At 46.3% G+C, this 19,777-nt stretch overlaps 2 protein-coding genes across 2 annotated transcripts; both read right to left on the bottom strand.

Annotated features, from left to right (window-relative positions):
* Nucleotides 1–488: 488 nt before the first annotated feature.
* On the bottom strand, nt 489–11,946 carry LOC118080222 (zinc finger protein RFP). The gene is made up of 7 exons (XM_088664106.1): nt 11,516–11,946; nt 10,438–10,533; nt 8,364–8,594; nt 7,132–7,154; nt 5,997–6,115; nt 4,534–4,566; nt 489–1,278 (listed from the first exon to the last, which is right to left on the bottom strand). The coding sequence occupies exons 1-7, from the start codon at nt 11,930–11,932 to the stop codon at nt 761–763; spliced, it is 1,437 nt and encodes a 478-aa protein (XP_088520232.1). The 5' UTR covers nt 11,933–11,946; the 3' UTR covers nt 489–760.
* Nucleotides 11,947–12,098: 152 nt separating this feature from the next.
* LOC148687114 (uncharacterized) lies at nt 12,099–15,983 on the bottom strand. The gene is made up of 2 exons (XM_088664264.1): nt 15,232–15,983; nt 12,099–13,882 (listed from the first exon to the last, which is right to left on the bottom strand). Exon 1 carries the CDS (start codon nt 15,663–15,665, stop codon nt 15,276–15,278), a length of 390 nt encoding a protein of 129 aa, XP_088520390.1. The 5' UTR covers nt 15,666–15,983; the 3' UTR covers nt 12,099–13,882; nt 15,232–15,275.
* Nucleotides 15,984–19,777: the final 3,794 nt, after the last annotated feature.

Below are 19,777 nucleotides of genomic sequence, written 5' to 3'. Positions count from 1 at the left end.
TCAAGAGGAGACCCCATTTGATGCCCCCGATAGACAGAATGCAGCCTGTAAATAAGGAACATTAATGCATCCACTCGAAACACATATAACTGGGCAGAATTCCCACTCAATGCAATGAGGTTTATTTCTGACAATGTGTGGAGATGGCGAGGCTGTATTTGCAGAGGGCATTTGAAGGTGACGCCCTGTTCAATGTCTTTTACATCTAAGGTCTCCAGAGCAAGGAGCTATCCTGCTTGACATGGGTGAAGGGCTTCATTTTTTAATCCTCTATTAATCCAATGATGCATGTATTTTCACAGCTGCATAAGGTCTTGTGGGGAGAGGAAGGTTTCCTAGAATTGCAGAGTTGTGAGGGGACCTGAGGGTCATCTAGTCCCACCCCCTGCAGTGCAGGAAACATTTGCCCAACGTGGGGCTCAAGCAAAAACCCTGGGATTAAGAGTCTCATCCTCTGCCAAATCAGACATCTCAAAATGAAAACAAGATTGAAGGTGAGGAAATTTATTAGGACTCCTAAAAGTGTGACAGTCTCTTTAAGAAGTAAGCTGCAGAGGGAATTCTGGGGAAAAGAACATGCAAAGCAAGAGCAAATCCATTTTGGTTTTGTTAGTTCTGCTGATTTTGACTGGAATGAATCCTCTCAAAGGTCCCCTTGAAAAACTGCCCAACGTGGTCTTGGCCTGTAAATGTTTTATATATCGCTCACTCTGGTCTGGAGGGAAACTCCTGCTGGGCCTGAGAGGCAGATTTAGTCTCCTCAAGAGATTCTGAGGGGGGTTTTCTTTCCCCACAGACAAAAGAAAGGGAGGAGGGTCTCTCCTGAGAACGAGGCTCCTGAGAACGTGTAGAGTTCGGCTCCTGAGTCAGAGTCATAAAAAGACACACGTCCCCCTTCATAGTCCAGAGTCACCCGGATCCTCCTGGGCTTCGTCCTCAGGGACAGACAAGAGTCATCAGGGGAGGTGAAGGCCAAGTATTCATCTGCCCTATTCCCAACAGCCCAGATCCCCTCCTCGGGCCTTAAGGAGAAGAAGCCCTTTCTCGTCACTGACTTCCTGGCGACCCCCACATCCCACCATTCCCCACTTTCCACATTGACTTCCCAGAAATGTCTGCCTGCTGTGAATTCCTCACGTCCCAACACACAAGGCCGATAGTTGAATCTCTCAGGATTGTTGGGCAGGTCTTGATCTTCGTCTCCCCTTCTCAGGCTTTTCCGATCCTCCGACAGGATGAGCCAACGATGGGCTGTGTCTGGATCCAGAGTCACATTGGCTGTTGGGGAAAAGATGAGGGAAAGAGAAGAGTAGGCAGGCAGCCAAGAGACAGAAACAGACATCTTGTTAAAAAAACAACAACCAAAACCCCCAGATTCCCTTTCAGATCAATGGGATTTCTTTGCATCACATGCAAGACTCCTCCTTGCAGACTTTCATCAAAAAAAACTTCCTTGTTGGTTTTTAAATCAGTTTTCTTCACTTTCTTATATTTGATGTGTATTATGCCTGCCCTCCTCTCAACCCAGGCATTTTATAAAAGGAAAAAACCACCCAGTAAACCTTTTACTCAGCTCTTCTGTGTTAGTGAAGGGGAAAGAGAGGAGAATTGGAGGAGGCAGGAGAGGAGAGAAGCTGCTTTCCTGACAATATCTGTGGAAATTAGCCTTTGGGGACCTCTGGGTTGGGGTGGGGGATGAGGACCCCCCTGTAGTAGTAGTAGTAGTAGTAGTAGTAATATCACACTTGCCTACTGCCCTTCATCCATAGGTGTCAGGGTGGTTCATAGCATAAAAATACAACACAAACCAACATATAGGCGTCCCCCTCACTTTCGCGGGGGTCATGTTCTGGGCCCACAATTGAGAATCACACTAAGTGGGGAGCCTGTTTATTCCTGCTCTCCATCTCTCTCACCCACTTGGTCTCTCCTTGCCTTCCTACCATCTTGAAAGTTTAGGGCTTGCCGTCAGGGAAGAGGAGGCAGGTGGCAGGGCAATTTTACAAAGGGCTGCTTATTCCATGCTTCTCTTTTGGATTTAATATATACCGTGTTTCCCACATTATAAGACACCGTCTTATGTTTATTTCACTCAAGAAAATAAGCCTATGGCTTATTTTCGGGGGGTGTCTTTTTTATTGTTACTATAAGTACGGTACCTCCTTACTGGGTCCTGCTGGCTCAGGGCTCGGGACGCGCAGCAAGCCGCCTCCTGCTGCTGCCAGATCCCGGAGGCGGCCTACTGGGTCTGGTTGGCCTGCATGGCCTGAAGCTGAGCGGCGGCAGGAGGTCCGCGGGTCCTTCCCTGCCACCAGGGCGCCGGCGGAAGCGCTGCTGGTCCCTTCCGTGCCGCCGGAACGTCGTGGGCTGCATGGCCCGAAGCTGAGTGGCGGCGGGAGGTCCGCGGGTCCTTCCGCACCGCCGGGATGACGGATGGCAGTGGGAGCACTGCTGGCCCCTTCAGCCGGATGAAGGAAGCGGCCTGCCGGGTCGGTGCCCAGCAGCGCTGCGCGGAGCACCAGATCGAGTCAGTGCCCAGCAGCCCCGAGCTGGATTGAGGAGGCGGTGCTCCGTGCAGCGCTGCTGGGCGCTGACTCTGCAGGCCGCTTACTCGATCTGCTGCTCCGCGCGGCGCTGCTGGGCACCGACCCGGCAGGCCGCTTCCTTGATCCGGCGGAAGGGGCCAGCAGTGCTCTCGCCGCCCGTCACCCCGGTGGCGCGAAAGGACCTGCGGACCTCCCACCACTGCTCAGCTTTGGGCCATGCAGCCCACGACACTCCATCGGCACGGAAGGAGCCAGCAGCGCTCTCGCCGGCGTCCGGCGCCCCTGCGGCGCGGAAGGACCTGCGGGCCTCCCGCCGCCGCTCAGCTTTGGGCCATGCAGCCCACGACACTCCGTCGGCACGGAAGGAGCCAGCAGCGCTCTCGCCGGCGTCCGTCGCCCCTGCGGCGCGGAAGGACCTGCGGGCCTCCCGCCGCCGCTCAGCTTTGGGCCATGCAGCCCACGACACTCCGTCGGCGCAGAAGGAGCCAGCAGCGCTCTCGCCGGCGTCCGTCGCCCCGGCGGCGCGGAAGGACCCGCGGGCCTCCCGCCGCCGCTCAGCCTCAGGACATGGAAACTGGCAGGGATGGGGGATGGGGGAGCGCTTTCCCTCCTCCGCATCCCTCCGTGTAACTCTACCCTGCCAGGCGAGCGCTTGCGCTCTAAAGGAACGCAACAAGGTATGGCTTATTTTCAGGGGGTGTCTTAGATTTCACAACTGCTTAAAAATCCTGCCCTGGCTTACTTTATGACTACGTATTAAAAAGGGGGAAACACGGTAGCATAAGACTAGTTCCCTGGGGGAAGGGGGAATAACGCAAAAAGTTGCCAGTTAGGGTCTTAGACAGTCATGATAGGCAAGTGTAGAGTTGCCGTATTTTGAAGAGCAAAAAAGAGGACATATCTGCCAACTTCTACTCTTAACCATGGATCACTATGGCGACACTCATTTTAAATACCCCTACTCTATGTAGGCTCTCGAAGCTGTGATATACTCCTAGTAGCAATGTTCTTATCTTTAAACAACAAAAGAATAATAAAAATACATATTGCTCCCTCGCTTGCAACATGAAAGTATTTGGGCTCATGTTCACATCTTTGTGAATGCAAGTGTGCACAGAACAATTTAACATCTGCATATGGACTCTCCTTAAGGGCAGGGGGATGTTAACTCTTGCCCTCCCAGACTCCTTCTCCAAGATCTTGTAGCTGAACCAGCGTCCTTTTAGTTCAGCCACAAGAAAAGGGTTGTTGCTAGCTTAAGATGCTGCTCTGTTTTGATTCTCTGCTCTAGGCTAGGTGCCTTACATCTGAGTCTAATGCACTAGAAATTTTTTCTAGTCTGAGAAAAAGAGGACATGTGGCAACCAGTCCTGAAAAAGGTCACATGGAAAAGCAACCCAACTCTAGGTAGGAATGAAACTCTTCCCTACTTAGTCTGATCCTTCTGGGTTATTTATCTCTCCCCCTTCTGCATCTTCAAGTCCACCCTCTCTGCCTTTGTGGTACAAACAGCAGGGACTAGAGTCACGTACAGAAGAGACTCTTTACCCCCCCCCAAAAAAAACACTAGTCGTATTACCCTGTGAATTGGGGTCTCCATGTGAAATTTACCACGTGAATTTAGATTTCTGAATGACTGAACATTTCCTACAAACAAGCAGTATATAAATTTTATGAAAGAAAGCAAAATCTATAAAATCGAGGGGGAAACCAGGATAATAGTCTACAGGCAGGAGTCGAACTCAGAATTGTGTGCAGGTTCATGGTGTGCAGGTTCTTCGCAGGGACAAGCTCTGCCCCCAATGCAAGCCTTCTAACCCCCTCCCAGTTCATTCATGGGACAAATAACCGAAACACCAATCGAGGCCTGTTACCCAGATTTACACCATTGATGGCGATCCCTAACTCTGCAGAATAGACAGTTCAACACCCATGAAATATCAGACCCCATCCCTCTTGTGATATTGTTCTCCCCCTAGAAATTTACCTTTCTGAATCGACTTTCTGTATAACAGAGCATCTGAGGAAGCAAAAAGATATAAAGTGTAAGGGCAACACTCTTCCACCAGAAATAAATCTCCATACAAAAGTAACATTTCATAATGTGGCATCCTTAAATTCAAGTACAATTATTAAATATTAATTAAATCATACAAAAATAATTAAAAACAATAAAACCATAGGAAGAAGCTATGAAAATAACTAAAGCTTTGAAACTCAGCAATCATAAAGCAAGCTTACAAATAACAGAATACAAATATTCAACATAAATCCTGATGGTCTCTGAACTTTGTCCCTGGAATTGGGCTCTACATTCTTAGACTAGAGGGGAGGCAGAGCAGTAAGAATCCTGTAAAGCGATAAAGAGGGGAGATGGAGGCAGCCTTAACATCTTCCCAAGTAAAGTGGTGGCAGAAATTATGAAAGCCATAACTGTGAAACATAAAGAGAAGTGAAAGTTGCTGAGGAAGGCTTGGCAGAGCTCTCAGGCAAAAGGAAGGCCATTTCTCACAAAACTTCTACAAACCTTTAAGGTTGTTAACAAGCAGAATTATGCTCTTTGGGGCTCATGTGCTCTTGCTTCCATCCTCAATGGGGGAACTCTCAGGAGATTATGACGCCTGAAGCCCTAGATATGGCAACTGCAGGGGGACGTCCAGGGGCGTAGGAAGATGGGGGCGGTGGGGGCATAGCTGCCAAGTTTTCCCTTTTCTCGCGAGGAAGCCTATTCAGCATAAGGGAAAATCCCTGTAAAAAAGGGATAACTTGGCAGCTATGGGTGGGGGCAGCGCGCCCCGAGTGACGCGATCCCAGGGCCGCCATTGCCGCTGCCTGCCCTGCCCCAAAACGCCCGCCCCGCCCGCCTCCAAATGCGCCACTACATAACTGTGCACTGCGCGCCCCGCCCCCAAAATCCGTGCTCCGCCCCGCCCCCAGAATGCACGCCACGTCACTGGGGGCAGCGCGCCTGCTCTCCGCCCCCAGTGGCGAGATGAAGCTTCGCCGCTGGGGACGTCTGAGGAGGAGACAGCTCAGGCCTTGGCTCCAATGCTGAGAAACAAGCCTGAGCAGGAGACAGAGGGGGAACTGGGGGCTTCTTAATGCCCTTTGAAACCATTCAGAGCAGGAGAACCCCCCAAAGGAGAAACCCAGATTGTGTAGACGGGGAACCAAAAGGAAAAGGAGGTTCCGTAGAATTGTAAACAGAAGCACATGGGCGGAAAAATATCCTGACTTTGCTCTACACTCTGCTTCAGGCTTTCTTAGTTTACAGGATCCAGCGTCACAATATATATGGGCCATTCTGGGGGACAGGAAATGAAGGATAGAGCACCAAGAAGGAAGCTATCCTGGGGTTACTAAATTCCATGCAATAAGAGCCTGGCATGTTCAATTCTGAAGAAGTAATAGAAATCCCAGTGTGAAATTCTTGCAGCCATTTTTCATTACCTTTCCATTGTTTCATTGTATCCTCCCCAAGGTGATTTATATCAAAGGATTCCAAGATCCTGTTCCTCAGTTCTGGAGGGAAAGGCAGTGGCTTCTCTGGACTCTCTCTTTTCTCATACCTGGTGAAAAGAAAAACAATGAATGGTCCCATTGTGGCACTGTTTCCCAAATTATTGCAGGAGATCTCAATAACATGAACAAAACTAAAGTTCATTTCCCAAGAGGTAATTTTCAGGATTCAGCTTCATCTGCTGACACCCACCTCCAAGCCCCAGTCTAGCATTTCAACTTCCTGCCCTGACTGAGATGGAAAAGCGGTATAAAGCTGGGTATCCACCACAGATTAGGGAGACCTCAGTCCAAAAGCCCTGAGAACAGCTGTCAGTGGCTTCGTAAGGATGCTAAACAGCACAAGGGACAAGATGTAACTCCAAGCGACACCACTGTAGGGCTCCCATGGCTTCCAATGATGCTGTCCCATAACAACTTTCTGGGAAGGTCCCAGGACATAAGAACCAACCCCTGAAGTGGAATGCCTGCCCTCTCACCCTCCCTGAGCCTCTCCAGAGGATGTGAGTGATGTCCAAAGTTGCCAAGAGGTCAAAGAAACAACCTCAACCCTTCATGCCCCCTTCTCTCACCCACAACCCCATGCCCCATGGGCCTCTCCCTTCAGAGGCATCCAACAACCTGACTTTCACCCCGCCACTCCAGACTACCTTCAGCCTCTCACGCTGGAAATGCTCCCAAGAAAAAGAACCCACCTATTCTAGACCAACAGACCTTCCCTCCCTAAGTACCTCAAAGGGGCTGAGTTTCCAGAGTTGGGTGGATCTTTAGCACTTTCTCTTCTAGATGTTTGAAATTACAAAAAAGTCCATGAAGGGAAAGTGCAAGAGAAAGAAAAGAGCCCCCATCCCTGTGTGAAGAGATGTGGGGAGAGAGGAGGCAGTTGACCTTGATCCTTGGAGGGAGAATTGGGGGGCTACAAGTTCAAAAGAAGGGGATCTACTTTTACCTGTGAGATGCTGCAGAGAGTGAGTCCTAAAGTCTCCCCCCTGCAGGGCCATGTTTGAGGTTCTTGCATTCTGGCCTCATGGAGGGATGCTAATGGAAATGAGCCAGATCCACTTACCTCTGCAAGGTGCTTTTCACATCCTAGAGGGAAAAAGAGAAGGTAATTCACTGCACACCACAGGCCACACTAGGAAGACCCCCTCAGAGTGGAGGAAAAGCCTGGCCCTTGGATGTCAGTCTGCCTGGCACATGCCAAGGTTTTGGGTAGGGATGGCTGAATCAGCCAGTTTGGATTTCTCACAGCTTTTATTTTTCCAGTCTGAAATAATTTTTTCTGATATCAAGTTCTCCACATTTCCACATCTGTTTGCAATTATTATTTTTAATCCTTATGAAAATCCACCAGCATTTTAGGGAAAGTTCATGTTTGTGGGTTCAAGGAAGATTCCACCCCATCTCTTGTCTTAGATTATAATTTATTAACTTTAATGCAGTTTGAATTGTGAAATTGAGGCGTAAGGAAACTTACAGGATAATCCTACCAAGGAACTGTCCCAAACTGTCTTCCACAGAAGTCCCCAAATTTCAAATGCTACTTTCCAACTGGAAATAAAAAAAGCACCTGCAGCATAAAATGCCTCCAAAGGGGTAATAAAACAGCTCAGTGTTTCTTTGGGCTCATCCACACTTCTGCTTTTCCTGTGCCCAGAAAACACGGGTCCAAGTGGTTTTGCCTTTGCCCTGCCACATTCCCTCAGGAAAAACCTGCTCCTTAGTGCAACATCAAAGCAAACGTCAATCTGGAGAAAACCTGGCTGATGTTTGCTCTCATTCAGAAGTAAACAGCGGGTTTTCCTGGAGGAAAGTGATGGGACAAGCAGCAGTCTGGATGAGTCCCTCTGTCTTGCTCTTTGGTCACTGTGACTGAGCACCATTTTGGGCCGATCTGTATCCATGGGGAAGGTGATCAACCCAGAAGTCATGGAGGGAACAGGAAGAGAAGCTTGGTCAAGAGACTGGCTCATGTCAGAAGGAGGCCTGGATGCATCCTTGGTGAAGCCCAGCCGAGGGCAGGAAGGCAGCATTGCCAAGCAGGAAGGCATTCAGAGACAAATCATCAGCAAAGAGCAGAAAACCACCTCCAGTTCCATCAAGTCCACAGAAGAATCTCTAGTCTGCATTCAGGTGAGTTAAGCATCCCAGGTCTCTTGGGTCTTCCTGTCCATTATAAACCTGACCAGAGGCTCCATCAACTGAGCCCCTGAACTCCTTGTATACATGAAAGGGACACATAAATGATGGGGGGCAGCCTCTTCCTGGACCCATGGGCTGTTCCTGCCACCGTCTTACCTGCAGGAGTTCACTCGCTGGCTGCTGACACTTTTCCTCCATCTCCTGGATGATCTTCTCAAGAGAGGAGAGTTTCCTGGAGAGTTTTGCCAGCTGCTCATCCCTTCTCCCTGCAATCTCCTTCTCCACCTCTTCCACGTGATTCAGCAGACATTTTTCTTGTTCTTCCAGGAACTGGCGCAGTTCTTTGAACTTCTCCACAGTCTTCAGCCTCTCCTTTTCTATTAATTTCTGCAAGAAAAGAAGAGGTCTGAGTGTGGAAGATGGTCAGCCTTCAAAACATCCGGAAGAGAATTATGAGAATTCCACAGGCAGGGCACTTCTGATTTTTCAGAGACATGAAACGTCCAGTGGCTAAAGATGTAAACATTTATTTTGATCTTTCTATTGACTTCTATTTTGCAGAGGACTACAGCCTAAGGGAAGGAGCGTTTTTTTCTAGTCACGGATGTTCCCTGCATGTTTTGGGTCATGGCATAACCAGAGTTCTAAGTTGTTCAGAGAACATCCAGGGACATAAAAACCCCCTCAGTTTTGCCGGTGCCTTTTAGGTTGCTGTTTCTGTTGACTTCTATTTTGCAGAGGGCTACAGCCTAAAGGAAGGAGCATTTTTTTTCTAGCCATCGATATGTGGGATATAAAAACATATTGCCGTCAAATAGAACATTACTTCAATGCCTCCATGTTCTGCTCTGTGTGTTCTCCATTGTGTGTTCCTAAGAGTTAGTGACTCCTCAGTTGCAGTTACTTGAGACTATTTCCCTTAGTAAGGTTACCAGACGTCCCCATTTCCTGGGGATTCCCCAGATTTACAAATCAGTCCCCAAACAAAATCCTATCATTCCGACAGAAGTTGAAGAGTGTCCCCGGATTCATTGAAAAAAAAATCTGGTAACCTTACCTTATGGGATAGTTCACATAGTTATATGTTGTTCAGTAAATTAAGTCTGCGTTCAGGGAGCTTATTGTGAACTGGATTATTGTAAGTAAACTAGTTTTATGTTAACTTTAATCAGATGGCCGTGTCTATTCATTTAGGAGGGATATAAAAAAGGGACACCAGGAATCCTAAATAGTGAGGCTCAGATGAGCCCGCAACTAGCTAACCGCTGTGGAATTTAAAAGGGGGGTTGTTTAACAACTCTGCTAACTTATAGAACTTTCTAGTGCAAGATAGAAAGTACAGTATATAATAAATTAATATATCATCTCTTGCCACCCTAAACATCCCCACAGGATATTCCCCGCATGTTTTGGGGTATGGCATAACCAGAGTTCATAGCTGTTCAGAGAATATCCATGGACTTAAAAGACCCCTCAGTTTAGACTGGGGCCATTTAGGTGTAGGAAGGCAACAGAAACAGAGGATGAGGATGAGAAAGTGCAGAGTTCATCCCCATAGCTCCCTGAATTTCCTAAAGATGAAGAATTGCACACATTTAGAAAGACAACTCTTTAGTAATATTTATGGTAAATCAGGATTTGAATTGAACTGCTTCCACCCTCTCAGCTCACAATTCCTCAGACTTCTCCTTGACTGTTATTCACATAATAAACGACAATGGGAAATACATTGTTACCTCGAGTTACAAAAGCCTCAGGTTACAAATGCCGCTAACCTGGAAGAATTACCTCGAGTGGAGAAATTTGCCCCAGGATGAGAACGGAAATCCTGTGTCAGCGGTTCGTAACTAAAGGTACCACTGTAAACTCAAATTAGCTGCATTCAAAGGTGAATTTACCTAATTTGCTATTGCTGAAAAAATATGGAGACCAAAACAGAGCAATCCTCTGAAATTCACACCTCTGAATTGTTCAAGGTTGACCCAGCCAGGTAATGTTCACAAAAAATGTATTTATGAGGGTAAAATACATATAAAAATATTTATACAAGGAAGTAGCTAACCTAACATCTGATTCATTTTCAGAATAATAAATGAATAAACAAACAAACTGATATGGGAAAAGGAGAAATGGGGAGAAGCTGAAATGGGCAGATTTCCCCAACCCTCCTCGGTCCTGACGCCATTCTTCAAGTGCTTGTTCCCTGTCTAGTAACAATAGTGACACTTACAAGGAGGTCTTTGCTTTCCTTGTCCAGGTTTGCTTGATAGGCCAGAATTTCCTCTCTCTCTTTCCTCAGGATCTCCAGGTGGTGACAGATCTCTCTCTAAAGAGAAAAAGAAAAACTCAAGTTTGATTGACACACACACAGAGAGATGAATATTACACTGGCTTCTTAGGCTCGGTGGCCTTGATATAATAGCAAAGCATCTTACTGGAGGAAATAAGAGTCTAGAGGTTTTCAACCTTTTTGGGTCCATGAATCCCTCGACCAACTACCTTTTTTCTGCAGCACCCCTGTAGGGCTCAGGATCCCAGTTTGGTCCCCCTTTGCTTGCAGAGCTGGCAGCCCCTCACCCTTTCTCAAACCCCCTCCCTTGCGGAGTGCTCTCTCAGCCTCCTCTCCTCTCCCCTCTCCTTAGGAGTCCTCCTCTTGGTCTCTGAGCTGCCCCAAAGAGAGGTTCCTCCTCACGCTGCCCCACAGGGGCCTGGGACTTGTCTGTCCATTCCCAACAGCAAGGGCCCCTTCACCAGTTTGCTTGCTTACTTTGCTTGCTTACTATTCAGTAGCCAGAGCCCACGTGTGCTTGTGGCCACCAGAGGAGATTTAAGTGTACTTAGTTGTGTATGTGCAATTTACATTTGCAGTGTTTTTAGAGTTGCCAGACTCAATAGAGGACAGGACTTCTGTGCCTTTAATTGCCCTGCTCTCTTTTGAGTCTGGAAACCTTAAAGAGAAACCAGCAGACCCTTTGCTTGGAAATTAAACAAACATATGTACAAGCAACCTTGCTGGGGGATGTGAATGAGGTTAACCCTTTCCCTCCCTGCCACAATCCCAACCCAAATCTTTGAAGCTGCTGTGAGTATTTCAAGGGAAGATCCCTTTGTCCCCCTGGCAGAGAGAAAGACTTCAACTCTCTCCTCTCAGTCATCCCAGGAGCCCTCAGGCTTCCCCCTGGCTGCTTTTTACATAATAAACCACCACCAATTCATGCCATGCCTGCTTTGGACCTGAGAATGAAAAATAAAACCTCCCAAGAAGAATCCACAGCCATTTCCCCCATCAATATCCAGGGATCTCCTACCTTGTATTCCTCCAAAGCCTCCTCCAGAGGAATCACCTTGTGATTTTCATGTTCCTTTGATCTGTCACACACCAGGCAGATGGGGGCTTCGTGGACTTTGCAGAAGAGCTTCAGGGGCTCCTGGTGCTCCTTGCAGACTCTCCCTTTTCCTCCTTCCTCTTGAAGGCTGAGATTCTGGGCTATTTCTACGAAGTTTGCCAGTTGCCGGTTGGGGATGAGACCTCTTCTCTGGACTCTTTCTCTGCACTGAGGGCAGGAAGCCTCTGCCTCCGATTCCCCCCAGCACTCGATCAGGCAGGATCGGCAGAAGTTGTGGCCACACTCTGGGATGGTCACTGGATCCTTGAAGTAATCCAGGCAGATGGAGCAAGTGGCTTCATCACGGAGACACTGCATGTGACCCCCTGCAGCAGCCATGGCTCCCTCCCCCCAAAGAACTAAGTTAAGTTTCACTTTCTCAGTTTTTAGTCACTGGGCGTCACCCTTCCTGGAAATGACTCAGAAACTCAGTGACCACGTGATTTTTTTCTTTTTTTAAAATGTCCCCAGGTCTTTGGTGCATTTGGTGAATGTTTTCTCAAGTAGCAGCGAATGCTTCTGGATTGCTTCCCATGCTTTTGATTACACACAAACACACACACACCTAGTAAGTTGTGGTATTCATATTGTAACATTTTCATTCATAGGCTTTGTGATAGGAAAAAACTGCTCCCCCCCTTTAAAAAATATATATATTTATTGATTTTACAAAATAGAACATACAACACAAAAACACACAGAAGAAATACACAAAAACATAAAAACAAATACAAAACACTACAATAAAAATATCAAAACATTATTCTATCGAAAAATTCTAACTTTGTCGACTTCCTCCCCTCTGTTTCATTATATTACGTCCTTAGTACTTCCATATCTTGATTGCAATCTTCTTAATAATTATCTTAACATATATATCACTTTCTACCTTATCAATCTTATAATCTCTTATAATTATCTCAAAATACAATTCTATTCTAATTAAATCTTAAAACTGAATACAATAACAACACCTAACTAAATCTTAATATATAATAATAACTCAACTAATGCTCTTCCACAACCTCTTTATACTTCCAAAACTTTTAATAAAAACTATTAATCTTACAATTCTTTTCTAAATAAACTTTAAATTTATTCCAATCTTCTTCCACCGATTCTTCCCCCTGGTCCCGGAGTCTCCCAGTCAGCTCGGACAGTTCCATAAATTCTATCAACTTCATCTGCCAATCGTCCACCGTAGGTACAGTGGTACCTCGCTAGACGAATTTAATTCGTTCCGACGGTCAATTCGTCCTACGAAAAATTCGTCTTGCGAGGCACCATTTACCATAGGAATGCATTAACAGTTAATTAATGCATTCCTATGGCCTCTGGGGGACTGGCTGCAGTGGCGGTGCTTGCTTGCTTGCTTGGCTCATGGAAGGCAGGCAGACAGGCGGCAACAGCCCCGGAGCCTTGCCGGGCTGTTGCTGCCTGCCTGCCTGCCTTCCCTGAGCCCGGATCTGTTCCTCCGCTTCTCCCCCCCCTCTTCCCGCGCTAGTTCCCCGTTGTATTCCGCTGGTCTCTGCCGGTTGCCCCTCACTGCTCGCGGCAACCAGCAGAGACCAGCGGAACACAAAGGGGAACCAGCTGCAGCGTGGGGAGAAGACAAAGGAAGACCAGCTGAGAGGCGCTGACAGCTCATCTTCCTTTGCCTTCTTCCCTTGCTACAGCTGGTTCCCCTTTCACTAGAGGAATACCCTGTAGGTTTTGTGATTGGAGGTCTTTATGGCCATGCTTCGCAAGACGAAGCAGTGGCCATAGAAAACCTCGTTGTCTTGCGAGGCAACCTCCGATCGCAAAACCCATTCGTCTAGCGAGAAATTCATCTAGCAGAGCATTCGTCTAGCGAGGCACCACTGTACATCTTCAGTTTTCCAATTCTTTGCTAATACTATTCTAGCTGCTGTTGTGGCATACAGAAAAAACATATCTTTCTTAGGTAATTCCTCTCTAATTATCCCAAGTAAAAAAGCTTCTGGTTTCTTAACAAACGTGTTTTTCAACACTTTCTTCAATTCATTATAAATCTTATCCCAGAAGCTCTTTACTTGGGGGCAAGTCCACCACATGTGGTAAAAGGTTCCTTCCACATTCTTACATTTCCAACATTTATTGTCCTGTTTATGATAAATCTTAGCTAGTTTTACCGGTGTAAGATACCATCTATACATCATCTTTTCTTTTTTTAAAAACAATCTTTATTTTGATGTCTTAAAATAATACATCAAAGCAAAAAAAACCAAACAAATATATCCAATCAACAAAAAAGAAAATTAAATACATCTATAAAAAACAACCATTCAAAAACATAATTTATACAAATCATAATATAATACAAATAATACATTTTTAACAAAAAAAGAAAAAAAGAAAGGAAAAGAAAAGAAAAACAGAAAAACAGAGAAAAAATATATATAATGATACCATCTCTACATCATCTTCATCATATTTTCTTTCAACACATTACATGCGGTAAACTTCATATTCTTCTTCCATAACCTTTCCCAATCTTCCATCATTATATTATGCCCAACATCTTTTGCCCAATCAATCATTACCGATTTTGTTTGTTCATCTTTGGTATGCCTCTCCAGCAATAGATTATACATCTTTGAAAGATTCTTTGTTTTAGACTAAAACTGCTCCTTTCCCCTAGAGCCTGTATAGAGTCCTTATGTAGGTTCAGTATCGGCAGGAGAAAAATAACAGAGGCCAACCAGAGAATATTGAGAAGCAAAACAGCTAGTGAGCCTGATCTTTATTAACTGTTGCAACAGGGTGCTCACACCCCACCCCCACGCAGGAGGGAGGAGGAACTCAGAACATTGGTATGCAAGCCCTTATACAGTGGTACCTCTACTTACGAATAACTCTACTTACGAATATTTCTACTTACGAATGGAGCTCCATCCGCCATCTTGGATGCGGTTTAGATAGGATTTTTTCTACTTACGATTTTTTTCTCCCAATGCATTCCTATGGGATTCGACTTACAATTTTTTTCGACTTACAAATGTCCATTCGGAACGCATTAAATGTGCATTCGGAACGCAATAAAGTAGAGGTACCACTGTATAGACTTTTGAAATTGCCATCCTGTAGCTCAAGTCCACCCCCACATCCTGGGGGATACATCACTGAAGGGGCAGTCTACAGCAGAAATCCTGTCTGCCAGAATACCTGATAATGGTCACTGATTGCATTACCTGGGCTATTCTTTTGTGATGGTAAATACTCAGTTTCTGAATCCAGGTCACAAGCTCACCCTATTCATACACAGATATGCCTTAAGACAGGATTTGTGAGCAAAGAGACAATGGAGAGGTTTTCCATTTTCCTTCCTCCTTGCAGAGAAACATTTGAGGTCAATTTGGGAGTCAAAATGGCTTCAGGATTGTTCCCCTGCATTATTTCAGACACATGGTTTATATACTTAATTTATATACAGTGGAACCTCTACTTACGAATTTAATCCATTCCGAATGCACATTCGTAAGTAGAAACATTGTAAGTCGAAACGATGTTTCCCATAGGAATGCATTGGGAATGGATTAATTCGTTCCGGAGCCTAGGAAAAAGACACTTTTAAAGTTTTAAGACTTTAAAAGGCATGCACAAAAACATTACTGTACCTTTCAGTGCAGGGAGCGCGGGCGGGTGGCAGCGAGGCGGCAGGTTAGTGGTGGCAGCGGGGGCCTGATCCGGCCGTAGGCCAAGTGGGGGAGGCGAGGATCTGGTGGGAGGCCGGCCATAGGCGTCGACGGGGCCCGATCCGGCCATAGGCCGAGCTGCATAGGCGGTGGGATTCCGCTAGCGGCGTCGGCGGGGCCCGATCCGGCCGTGCGCCGTGCGCCCAAGGCGACAGGAGGCCGCTAGCGGCATCGACGGGGCCCGATCCGGCCGTGCACCCGAGGCGGCGGGAGGCCGCTAGCGGCGTTGGCGGGGCCCATCTGGCTGTGCGCCCGAGGCAGCAGGAGGCTGCTAGCGGTGTCTGCGGGGCCCGATCCGGCAGTGCGCCGTGAGGCCGAGGCGGCGTGAGGCCGCTAGCGGCGTCGGCGGGGCCCATCCAGCCGTGCGCCGTGCGCCCGAGGTGGCAAGAGGCCGCTAGCGGCGTCAGCGGGGCCCGATCCGGCCGTGCGCCGTGCGCCCGAGGCGGCGGGAGGCCGCTAGCGGCGTCGGCGGGCCCGATCCGGCCGTGGGCCGGGCGCCCGAGGCGGCGGGAGGCCGCTAGTGGCGGAGGCAGGGCTCGATCCGGCCGTGGGCCGGACGCCCGAGGCGGCGGGAGGGCGCTAGTGGCGGAGGCGGGGGCCCAATCCGGCCTTCGGATGTCGAAGAAATTCGTAAGCGGGCCCCAATTCACATCGTTCGTAAGTAGAATTTTTCGTAAGTAGGGTTATTCGTAAGTAGAGGTTTCACTGTACTTATATACTCTCTCTCTCTATCCTATATAATAAAGTCCCTGTGTCTCTGCGTCCCTGTGTCTGCGCTACTGCGCATGCGCCCCACGGACACAGGGATTGGACGCAGAGACTTGGAGCGCAGAGACCGGCCCCTCCTCCGCCTCCTCCCGCTGTCCCAAGTGGTGACGGCCTCCTCCACCTCCCTTCTCCTGAGAAGAAGCCTCTGCCGCCGCCTCCCGCAGCACACCTCAGGTAAGCGCGCTGCCCCTCACTCTCCCACCTCGCTGCCCCGCATCACTCTGCCGCAGCAGGGAGGTGGAGGAGGCCGTCGCCACTCAGGACAGTGAAAATAGAACAATATTTGATGGAACATGGACTGCAAAAAATTCCGATGCATAAGAAAACCCTACTTAATCAGCAGATCACAAGAAATGAAGTGGAGACAGCAATTAACCAACTGCAAGTCGGCAAGGCTCCAGGCCCGGATGGTTTGACTGCAAAATACTATAAGGTATTAAAAGACTGGCTGATTCAACCTTTGATGGAAGTTTGCAACAAGATATTAGGGGGAGACAGAGCACCAGAGTCCTGGAGAGAGGCGTTTATCACCGTGATACCCAAACCAGATGCTGATAGAACCCTAGTTAAGAATTATCGCCCGATTTCATTGTTGAATGTGGATTACAAAATTTTTGCAAGTATTATGGCTTCAAGATTGAAGAAGGTGTTGAATGATTTCATACACCAGGACCAAACAGGCTTTTTACCCACTAGGCATATGAAGGATAATATTAGGAACATTGTTGATGTGTTGGAATTTTTAGAGGCCAAGAAGAATACAAAGGCGATCCTGATATTTATAGATGCAGAGAAAGCTTTTGACAATATATCGTGGGGATTTATGAAAGCAAATATGGAAAGAATGGGAATTGGGCAAAACTTTTTGAATGGGTTGAAAGCAATTTATTCGGAACAAAAAGCTAAAATTATAGTTAACAATGTGATATCGGAGGATATAAGAATAGAAAAAGGAACCAGGCAAGGGTGTCCTCTTTCCCCCCTGCTATTTATTACTGTTCTGGAAGTCTTGCTGACAACGATCAGGAAGGAAGAAGAGGTTAAAGGGATTATGGTAGGGACAAAACAATATAAGTTGAAAGCCTTTGCAGATGATTTAGTTTTGACATTAGAGGATCCGGACTCCAGTGCAATTAAGGCGCTGGATCTAATACAGGAGTTCGGGCAGGTTGCAGGGTTCAAGTTAAATAAATCTAAAACGAAGGTTCTAGAAAAAAAGCTCACATTGGAAGAGAGAAATAGGATACAGGAAATCACAGGTTTGAGTTTTGTAAAGAAGGTGAAGTACCTGGGTGTTAATATGACTGCAAAAAATTTAGGTTTGTACAAAGACAATTATGAAAAAATGTGGAATGAAATTAAGAGAGATTTGGATATATGGAATAAGTTGAAGCTGTCATTGATGGGCAGAATATCAGTTATCAAGATGAATGTATTGCCAAGAATGTTATTTTTATTCCAAGCACTGCCGATAATTGATAATATAAAGTGTTTCAAAGAGTGGCAAAAGGTTCTATCTAGATTCATCTGGCAGGGGAAAAAACCCAGAATAAAATATAAGATTTTAACAGACAAGAAAGAGAGAGGGGGATTCTCCCTGCCAGACTTGAAACTGTATTTTGAAGCTGCAGCTTTGTGTTGGATGAAAGAATGGTTTTTGCTGAATAATACAGATATATTAGACTTGGAAGGATTTGACAATGCTTTTGGTTGGCATGCATATATTTGGTATGATAAGATAAAATTACACAAAGGTTTTAAAAATCATATAATTAGGAAATCATTGTTTAATGTATGGATTAGATATAAAGATCTGTTAGAAAATAAAACACCCAGGTGGGTTTCACCGTTAGAGGCCAAAGCATTTAAAAGGCGAAATATGGAAACCAAATGGCCAAAATATAAAGACATTTTGATACAAGAAGGAGATCAATGTAAAATGAAAACATATGATCAAATGAAGGAAATACTTACTGATTGGCTTCAGTATCATCAGATAAATGAGGCTTTTAAAAATGATAAAAAAATAGGTTTTCAATTGGAAGAATCCAAATTGGAAACGCTGCTATTGAATTCGAGTACAAAAAATCTTTCAAAGATGTATAATTTGCTGCTGGAGTGGCAAACAAAAGATGAGTTAACGAAATCAGCAATGATTGAATGGGCCAAAGATGTTGGACATAATATAATGATGGAGGACTGGGAAAGATTGTGGAAAAAATCTATTAAATTTACTGCATGTAATGTATTGAAAGAAAATGTTATGAAAATGATGTATAGATGGTATTTAACCCCAGTAAAATTAGCTAAAATGTATCATACATATGACAATAAGTGTTGGAAATGTAATGCAGTGGAAGGAACTTTTTATCATATGTGGTGGACTTGCCCCAGGATAAAGGACTTCTGGGAGAAAATTTATAATGAACTGAAAAAAGCGTTGAAGAACACTTTTATAAAAAAAACCAGAAGCCTTTTTATTGGGACTAGTTGGGAGTGAAATACCGAAAAAAGATACCACATTTTTCTTATATGCCACAACAGCACCAAGAATTTTGATAGCGAAATATTGGAAGCTGAAAGAAATACCGACGGTGGAAGAATGGCAGATGAAGATGATGGAATACATGGAATTAGCTGACCTGACCGGGAGACTTCGAGACCAGCGAGAAAAAATGGCGGAAGAAGATTGGAAGTGTTTTAAAGACTATTTGAAAAAGAATAAAATAGACATAGAATAATAAGAAAGGGTTTTGATAGAAACAGGGAGCTGTAGCTTATCAAAATAGATTGGTGTTGAAGGAAAAACGTAATATTTATCATGGTTAAGGATGATTATGGTATAAATATATGGAATCAAAAGTCAAAGAGGAATATGAAGTAGAAATTGCTAAAAGATTAATATAGGATGATGCGCAGTAAGGAGGAATTGAGGAAGTCAAATATAATGATTAGAGACGAAATTGTGATTATGAAATTCTTGTTTGTGTGTATTTTGTTTTATTTGTGTTTAATTAAAAAATAAAAATTTTTTTATATATATTAAAAAAAAAGGACAGCGGGAGGAGGCGGAGGAGGGGCCAGTGGGCCTCAGGCGCTCGCCAGCGGGTGGGGCGAGCAGGAGCTGCGGCAGAGTGACGCGGGGGCGGCGAGGTGGGAGAGCGAGGGGCGGCACGCTAACCTGAGGCGCGCTGCGGGAGGCAGCGGCAGAGGCCTCTTCCTTCTCCTCAGGTGGAGAAGGGAGGTGGAGGAGGCAGTCGCCACTCGGGACAGCAGGAGGAGGCGGAGGAGGGGCCGGTCTCTGCGCTCCAAGTCTCTGCGTCCATAATGCGAATGTTTTATTCATAATTTTGCTCTGAAGCTTCTGAACTTGTCATGCCTAATAAAGGTTATTGATTTGATTTGATATACACACTAGCTGGCCCTGGCACGCATTGCTGTGGCTAATCCGTGATTGCCCCCACCCTGTCCTGATCCATGATCTATTCTGTCTGCTCCCCCCCCCGTCAGCTTATCCCTGTGAATCCCCCAAGTCCCTCTTCCCGGTAACCCCCACCCAGGGGAGGTGTGGTTCCCTGGGTGATCCTGGTATTTGGGGGGTGGGAGGGGAGGGTTGAGGAAAGGTGGGGGTCCTTGGGTGGTGTTGGTATTTGGGGGTGGGAGGGGTGGGTTGAGGAGAGGTGAGGGTCCTTGGGGGGTC

The sequence above is a fragment of the Zootoca vivipara genome, chromosome 2 (assembly GCF_965207765.1).
Source record: "Zootoca vivipara chromosome 2, rZooViv2.hap1.1, whole genome shotgun sequence".
Classification (NCBI taxonomy): domain Eukaryota; kingdom Metazoa; phylum Chordata; class Lepidosauria; order Squamata; family Lacertidae; genus Zootoca; species Zootoca vivipara.
The sequence above is the reverse complement of the archived record's forward strand: the minus strand, read 5'-3'. Positions and strand labels throughout refer to the sequence as shown.